Source organism: Aplidium turbinatum, chromosome 4, assembly GCF_918807975.1.
Source record: "Aplidium turbinatum chromosome 4, kaAplTurb1.1, whole genome shotgun sequence".
NCBI classification, from domain to species: domain Eukaryota; kingdom Metazoa; phylum Chordata; class Ascidiacea; order Aplousobranchia; family Polyclinidae; genus Aplidium; species Aplidium turbinatum.
This window is the reverse complement of record NC_137475.1, coordinates 369,553-378,095: the sequence shown is the minus strand read 5'-3', so window position 1 is coordinate 378,095 and position 8,543 is coordinate 369,553. Positions and strand designations below refer to the sequence as shown.

The 8,543-nt window shown below is 39.4% G+C and overlaps 1 protein-coding gene across 3 annotated transcripts; it reads left to right on the top strand.

Moving 5' to 3' along the window:
- Nucleotides 1-488: 488 nt before the first annotated feature.
- Nucleotides 489-5,156, top strand: LOC145768610 (zinc finger SWIM domain-containing protein 3-like). 3 transcript variants are annotated; one of them, XR_014288963.1, is made up of 5 exons: nucleotides 489-1,852; nucleotides 2,119-2,289; nucleotides 2,444-2,596; nucleotides 2,755-3,405; nucleotides 3,866-5,156. XR_014288963.1 is itself a non-coding variant. In XM_082580147.1 (4 exons), the coding sequence occupies exons 1-4, from the start codon at nucleotides 553-555 to the stop codon at nucleotides 3,129-3,131; spliced, it is 2,001 nt and encodes a 666-aa protein (XP_082436273.1). In that variant the 5' UTR covers nucleotides 489-552; the 3' UTR covers nucleotides 3,132-5,156. The 3 variants fall into 3 exon arrangements, 1 of the variants encoding a protein (XP_082436273.1); XR_014288962.1 differs by having other exon boundaries at nucleotides 2,755-4,808; nucleotides 4,934-5,156; XM_082580147.1 differs by having other exon boundaries at nucleotides 2,755-5,156.
- Nucleotides 5,157-8,543: the final 3,387 nt, after the last annotated feature.

Sequence of the window (8,543 nt, the reverse complement as noted above, 5' to 3'; positions counted from 1 at the left end):
TCCAAAGATTTTTGTTGCAACATAAGGCGCTATGGGGATTGTAAGATTGAAAGCGGGATCAAGGAATTCAATCAAAGGTCTTCAATATCTTGAAACAATTCTACTTTGAGTGGATAGAAATAGAAAACATTGCTAAATTTGAAATCTACGTAAAAGTTTACTCCTAATGGATCCTTTTAACGGACCCTAAGCATTGCAATGTGGCATCTTTTAGAGAATGGGGTGAGAGTGGTATACAACCGCTCAGTTGGAACATTGATTATATGATGTAAATATTACCAAAGGCCTAAACATCCTTCCTCTGGCCAATAATTAAAATAACATAGAATAGAAAACAAATTTCACTAAAAGTTGATGTTTTTGCTTTTAAATCTGATGGAGTGCCTAATAGGCCTAATTGTTTTGCGCTATTTTAGTCTGGCCCAGGATTGTCAAGATTCTTGCTTTGTAGGGTATACTAATCCTCAGTTTATTTTCATTTTAGGTGCTGCAGTAGATGTGTTTGCAGATGATGACAAACAATTGCAGGCGATATACTTTCAAACGAAAGACATGCGGGAAACCTTTGCGGCATATCCCGAAATGCTGCTGATTGATGCAACCTACAAACTTAATGACTTGAGAATGCCATTATATGTGATGCTGAATGTTGATGGCTTAGGTCAGAGTGAAATTGTGTGTCTGTGGCTTGTAGCCACTGAAGACAAACTGACCATCAGCAAGCTGTTAACTCAGTTTAAACTCCACAATCCAGCTTGGGATAAAGTGGAGGTTGTAATGGCTGACAAAGACATGGCAGAGCGGGATGCCATGATGAAAATGCTGCCTACTGCAGAAATTTTAATTTGCTATTTTCATACCCTTCGCACTTTTCGTAGAGAAGTTTCCATGGAAAAATTAGGCATTTCTTCAGCCCAAAGGCAGGTATCACTGGAAATTTTAGGAAAACTGGCAAATGCCAAAAATGAGTCAGCTTATAATTTACTGTATAACCAATTCGTTGACACAGTCCCAATTGCTGTCACAACATATTATAACGATAACTGGCATGCTATTCGACATCAATGGGTGGATGGACTGAGCAACTTGAAAGCTAATTTTTTGAACAGAACTAATAATCGACTGGAATCCATCAATGGAAAGTTGAAAAGTGTCATAACAAGATACTCAGGAATGACCATGTTTTTTAAAGATCTGATGGCATGTATCCAATCTCTTTCCACCGAACGTGACCACAAAGCGTCAAATGCTTTCCTTAAGGTTCCAATTGATGCGATTTCAAGTGTGGCGGAGAGACAATACCAACAGCTACTGACACCATTTGCATATATTCATGTGCAACAACAATTCAAGTTAGCGGAAAAGGTTGCCATGTCAGAGATTTTGAATGATTCTGCCATAGTAAAATCTCGTGTCCATGGGGAATTGGCAGTCACAACAACAGCATGTCCTTGTGGATTCACATCATCAATGCTGCTACCTTGTAGGCATGTCTTGGCAGTTAGAAGGCAGCTCCATATGTCAGAGTACAATCCCAATCTTTGTTCAGAACGGTGGACAATGCAATATTTTCTTAAATCCCATCGCCTGACAAGAAACTCACTGGACAACGGTCCTGCATCCACATTACCAGCTGTTGAGATTCTTAACAAGCCTCAAAGAAGATGTGTTTTATCAGAACAGCAAAAGTATCGCCGTGTTCAAGATATTTCCCAGAAGATTGCGTTAATGATATCTGAACAAGGAATGGATGAATTCCAATACAACCTGGATAATTTACGACAAATTGCAGAGTTCTTGCAGGAAGGAAAGAAATTCCAAGTTGTGAACTTTTTGGGTCAAACTCAGAAAGGTAGGCCTATATGCTAGCACTATTTACTAAATCAGAAAAACTAGCCTACTTTTTCAAATATCTGAAGAGATATGGGTTAGTTACTGCAACTTGCGTCGTGATTTTGCAGTCAATTTTTTTTTGAGCAATGATTTTTATGGCGTTGAGCTATCCAATATGTGGGCTAATATGTACTGCATGCGCAGTTGCGCACTAATTTACGATTATACAAGGTTGCAGATGCTCAGTAATTCTGCTTTTGTGAACAACTGCATGATCCTTTTCAGGCACTGATACTGGAAGTGCTGCTGCAACATCTTCCAGCAATGATCCTGGAATTGTATTTCCTACGGTCTCAAACAGTACTTTACAGCACACACCCGGTGACGTCTTGTCGACCGTTGATACCAGTGCGATTATGATGCAGACACCGTCCAGTTCTATTCAGTCTTTTACAAGTATGTGCTGTTTCTGAAACATTCATTTCTGATTAGTTGTTTTTTCTTGCATTGCATAATGCATTATGTTTATTAATTTTTTAATAAAAACGTTGAAATAGTGATGTTTTCTACGTTGTAGCCTATATTCGATTCTCGTTGTGTTTATTAACAGATGATGCAGGATCAATTAAATTTCCACCGAAGATGATGAAACGTGGCAGGCCAAAAGGAGCTGGATTGACAGTCATTGGGTTACCACGCAAGAGACAAAAAAAGAGCGGACCAATTTCATTCAGACTGAAGTCGTCTTTTCAGAAAGAAGCAGGTTTGTTGCATTTATGTTTGTGTGACTTCATTTTTGTTATAGCCTACGTTAGTTTAAAAAACTACACTTTGACTTCTGTGGGTCTGCCTAGCCGATAGGCTACGTCAAAGCGTACGTAGGCTACATCAAACAAAGTCACCCATGGTCATATTTTTCAGCAATACTCAGTTGGTTTGTCGATTCTGAGGTAGTAGAAGAGGTCTTGCGTCCATTCAGCGATCGACTGATCGAAGAAAATGAAATTGAAACGTTGCCCGAAAGAATTCCAATGAAGTGTTTAGATGAAAACATTGCCATTGCTTCTGTGCGAAGACATTTTTCTTTTGACGGTTGGACGTTGATGGAGAACCTACTGACCACTTTGCGAAATAAAGGCCGCTGGTTGTGCATCTCCTGTTATTTAGATCTTGATGCAGGCGACAGCATCATGTGCGACTCGTGTCTGGATTGGCACCATCTGAGATGTCTTGGTAGAACAATGCCGCCAAAAACGAAGTCTTGGTTCTGCAGGAAATGCAACCTTATGGAGAAGTGACATTGAATGTTCAGGTGATACTGCAATCTCGCTTTGTCAATTAAACCAAGGTTATGTAAACCGTGAACTACGAAAAGACTTATTGGCCTTGACGCGTTATGCTTGAAACTTGTAACATTTGATAAAAATCGTTTCTTCAATGGTCCTCACATAAAACGCTAACGATGTGTTCTTGAATGACTAATGAGTCCAATCCTGGCATTAAAAGTTCTGATGCATTTAGGACATTTAACATTCTTTGGGAGAGTTGGCTGAAAGTCATGGACTAGTACAGGTTTGTAATGTAGTTGCTGCAATATACTACGGTCCAACAAGACCTTCAACAGTTCATCAATATTCAACTATTTTACTGTTTCCAACTTAACACAATTAGTATACGTATGTTGAACTCTTTCATAGCAAATGGTGGTACAGAACTTGAAAATAGCAAGTAAAAGGTAGCTCGAAGCTGCAGTTTTTTTTTTGACTGACTCATCAGGAGCTGTCATCAGAATAAAACAAACCTAAATGTGGTGAAGTACTTATAGTAGAAGGAAAGAAGAAAAACTGGAGCTTCAAACTATCAGCTACCTTATACTCGCTAAATCCAGATTTGTTGCATGTGTGTAGTATTTACATTTCTTCACTGTAATCTTAGGCTATGGCATAAATGCTTTGATTTCTTATGGCAAAAAATGGGTGATGAAGATCCATAAGTTTATAACAGTAAAAAATCAATTGTTTATTGTTGAAAGTGGTTGGCTTCAGTTGAAGATGCCATGAGATCCATTGAAGAGTACGAAGCAAAAGCAGGAACGAAGCTTGTTGTTGTTCAGAAACGAGCATACGGTGCCATGTTAATGTTGATTTTTAACATCCTGTCATTGTAATTCACTAGTGTACTAAGTGTTGATATTCATACTACAATAATAAGCCTTTTCTTTGTTGACAAAGATTCTGAAAAGGTTTCTGCAAAGCACAGTGTTTTCACCAAAGTGGAGGTTAGGCATCATAAAAGAGGAAACGGTTTACTAACTGCAAAAAATGCTATAAACATATGTAAATGTGTTCTGTTTCATCAACTTTGCATCTCGTTTCTTAAAGACACTCAGTTTTCAGGTGTAAAAGCTTTGTTGATTCAGAGTAGCCTAGCCTACTTCACTGACCTCTTTTGTATTTTTTCCATCTAGTGTGCCAAGTCCATACGCCTATGTGGTGTTATTGATTGGACCAAGTGACATGTCCAGCGGTAACCAAAGGCAGGGTTTGGGTCACAACCAATCTTTTTGAGACAATTTATTTTTTACCATATTCACGTAGTAGGCTTGGTGGTTTTCAATGTTACGTACAGTACCGTATATTATTTCTGTAGGCTACTATCATAAGATGAAAATTTAGTTGATTGTAACTCATCTTAGATGAAGATAATACGATTGTTGCATCGTTGCGGCCAAGGCATTTGCCTCTTGGATGCAACTTACAAGACGTCCAAGTATTCCCTTCCTCTATTTTTTCTTTGCGTCAGAACGAATGTTGGTTACCAGGTTGTTGCTACGTTTATTATCCAAAATGAACAAGCTTCGGACATAGCAGAAGCACTTTCTGTTGTAAAAGGGTGGTCAGAAAACTGGAACCCTTCGTTTTTCATGACCGATAAATGTGAGGCGGAAATCAAGGCCATCGAAAGCGTTTTTTCAAGTTAGTGAATTGCATTAACATTTTCGTTGCTTGTGTGCTGTCTCCATTGCTCATGCATTTGTGTCGTCACTGTTAAGTTGCTACTGTACTTTACCACTCAGTGCCCACGACTTCTTGTTCCGCAGATTGCTACGTGTTACTCTGTGCCTTTCATCGCGAACAAGCCTGGGAAAGGTGGATGAGGAAAAGTGACAATGGCGTTCGCGATGATAAAGCAATTGTGCTGACATACTGGACGCAATGAGGAAAGCAACTACATAGAACAGACTTGTTTGCAATCAAACCAGGCGACAATGAGCGAATGGCAAACGCGATACCCCCCTATTCAGGGATAATATGCGTGTCTGTGACCGCAGGGGACCTGGAGCCGAGTTGTTTTGCACGTTGATAGCACCATGCAGTTGCAAGCACAGTAATAGGCTACTGAGCTCACATTTTGAACAATTCTGTGATCTTCACACCAAGGCTTTTTTTCAGTTGCTAACACGGCCACAAATCGCAGCGCATATGCGTGCTTAGTGTTAAGTAACAGCCTAGTGGAAAGTGTTGTGGATTGAATTTGCTAGTTCAAATAAGTATATTAATTCCGGTACCCAAAGCCTCAAATGAATTCACGAATATCGCAATTGTTAACAATGGCATATAAATTAGGATGTTAGTGCACACAAAGTAGGGAAAGTATTGCTTGAAGAGTTGATTCCTGGGACAAAAATTGAACACTGTAGGCTATGTCGAGCAGAAACTGGTTTAGTGTTTTAAGGTGGTCAAAAATGTAAGCATGCGTCTATTTGCATCCAACAAATAACGAAACTCTAAACTTCTCAGTTTGGTCGGGAAACAAAAAGGGTTGCGAGGACAAATAGCAGGTCTCATCTAGGCAAGGAGAGGAGGGACACATGGGTGATGATCTGGCCTAACAGTTACTGTGCTGTGCTCAAAATATGTACAGTTTTTGTTTAACATGTGCGGTATTCACTTTTTGTAAATAGCCTAGCTTTTCGGAAATGCAACGAGTCATCTGGCGCTATTTGCTTGTGTTTGAAGCCCGGTTGCTCGCTTTGTGAAAAAGCTATCAACCTCAACTTTTGCTTGTCAATAGACAGAGATATGTTGTTTAGATTAGCGTTTATTAAATGCTGTTATCTTTAAAAATATTTGTGGGATAAATGGTTAAAGTCGGTCAAGTTCAACTCTTTACCTAAGAAATATTTTTAACTTTTAGAGTCTGGCTGACCTTAATTTGGATAGATGATAGCTTGTGCTTTCCAGCAATGGTTCAATTGTTAAAATCGAAGCAGAAACAAGCAACTTACAACTAATTTAATAAAGACATATAATGATCGCAGACCGGGGAGACTTGTATACTTGCTTCGATTCGGAAATGCAACGAGTCATCGGGCGCTATTTGCTTGTGTTTGAAGCCCGGTTGCTCGCTTTGTGAAAAAGCTATCAACCTCAACTTTTGCTTGTCAATAGACAGAGATATGTTCTTTAGATTAGCGTTTATTAAATGCTGGTATCTTTACAAGTATTTTTGGGATAAATGGTTAAAGTCGGTCAAGTTCAACTCTTTACCTAAGAAATATTTTTAACTTTTAGAGTCTGGCTGACCTTCATTTGGATAAACGATAGCTTGCGCTTTCCAGCAATGGTTTAATTGTAAAAATCGAAGCAGAAACGACAAAGATATATTATTGATTAAATGCTGGTATCTTTAGAAGTATTCTTCGGATAAATAGTTAAACTTGGTCAAGTTTAACTCTTTTCTAAGGAGATATGTGGTGTTTTTCGGGCCTGTGTTACATAGCTATTAGGTAAAAGCGGACACTTGCATGCTTTTTTTTGTCATGGTTGACTATTTTCACCCCACTTTTCCACCATTTTATGGTGGATTCCTCCTGTGTGACGTCATCGCCTTTTTAACCAGGGTGGCGACTTGTATACCAGTTCCAGATCACGCATGAGCGCATATTGATGTCAAACGTAATGCTTGAGTGGTGCTTGTAAGAATAGCCTCTGAGGCTATTTTTACAATATGTTGTAAGAATAGCCACAGCCTATTTTAAAAATGGGGCTTATTCCAGTTCTACACCATGCTCAACTAGAGTTGCCAGATCCAAATTTCAAAAAATGAAAAATGCACCTCAAAAAACTGTCAAATCAGGCAAAAAGTTGGTTGGTTTTGAATCTTTATTCTCGGACTGAAAAAGCCTTGATAAGTTATTCCTGGTAGTTTCGCATACTTTTAGAGGATTTTGACGCAGGGCCGGTTACCGAGATTGGCAGAGTGAAGTTTCCGATTGTTGAAATCTTGTTGCCGGGGAGTTATTCCATCCATTAGGTGCCGCTGATTTGTTTGTTTTTTGTTTTTGTTTGTTTTATCTTTATCCTGCATTGCGGAAAAGCGGACTTGAGCGCTTTGCATCGGTGTACGCCTTCCGACGTACACCTGACTCACGCTGCAGCCGACGACAATGTCTGTTTTCGGTTGTCTACTCTACTTATGACTTAAATTTGGTACTACCCATTACTCGAAATCGATCACTGGGTAGAGGCAATTATCGTGAAGTTTTTTGCCCAGAGAAACAACAACAAGTGCGGGTGGCTGGAGTCGAACATGCAGGCTCTCGACTGCGAGCCCAACGCGCTAACCACTCGGCCACTGCTGCAGTCCTTAGAATACGTTGCTCAAACGCACACTCGGAGAGTCGAACCAGCACTGCTTGATCTTGAAGCTTCTTCTTCGTTCACGAAGTCACGGGTGGTCATAACGGTAAACCATAATCTCTTCGTGGGAAAATTGTAACATAAGATTCTCGGATCCGTTCGTCTGTATGCAATGACCGAAAAGAAACACTTTTCTGAAACGTCTATTCAAGAATTGTATTTCTGTAAAAAATAGCCCACTGGCCGTCGAAACTGGGTACAACGCGATACACCACTAAACTTGTCACTACAAAACAAATTACTTGGATAAAGACGGAAATTTTGTCCAGCTGGCAAGCACTAAGCAAAACAGTTAAATATGCGACCAACTCTCAAGTAACAATTTTAAGAATGACGAGAATACATTGCAATATCTCAAACGCACGTAAGCAGTTACTGTGACGTAATAATCCATAAGCAATGAAAGATATTCAAACAGCTGTTCAAGTTTTGCTCACACCTGTTCAAGCCCGGCCAACACCTGTTCAAGTAATTAAAGATTTAACGATGATGTAATGTTATGCTGCAGCTGCAAACGGTTGTGCAATTCAAGATTTAACGATTATGTAATCTTTGCTATTTTCTAGCAACAGTCCATGACGTAAGACGTCAGGTTTAGTAGACAACGGTGCTATGTGACGTTCGATATGAAAATTGTCCGTAACATAGCTGACCCTATAGTTATGACAGTTTAACATGACATAACTAAAAAAGAATTTAAGGACAATTTTGAGCCAATGAATAAAAACACCCGATACACAAATTGTTTGAATCACTCACGTTTAAGTTAATATGCAAATACAAAAAGGGCATACAAAGAATGAACAGCAATAAGAATAATACACGACGATACATGAAATTGGTACCGTACCATAGGTACACACTAAAATGACGCTATATACAATTGTTGCGATAATAACCGACTGTTCTGAGCTCAGACAAGGGTCGACCACCGCAGACAGAACTAGGCTCAAACCCTAACACTTAAGTATTCTTTACGGGGGCGAGGCACGAAATATCCCTCAACAC

What these genes read in the sequence shown, in the direction of transcription:
- LOC145768610 (XM_082580147.1), top strand. Translation starts at nt 553, where the DNA reads ATGCGGGAAACCTTTGCGGCATATCCCGAAATGCTGCTGATTGATGCA. An exon ending in TTTGGGTCAAACTCAGAAAG is followed by an intron (nt 1,853 to 2,118) that starts GTAGGCCTATAT and finishes GATCCTTTTCAG; the next exon opens with GCACTGATACTGGAAGTGCT. An exon ending in TTCTATTCAGTCTTTTACAA is followed by an intron (nt 2,290 to 2,443) that starts GTATGTGCTGTT and finishes GTTTATTAACAG; the next exon opens with ATGATGCAGGATCAATTAAA.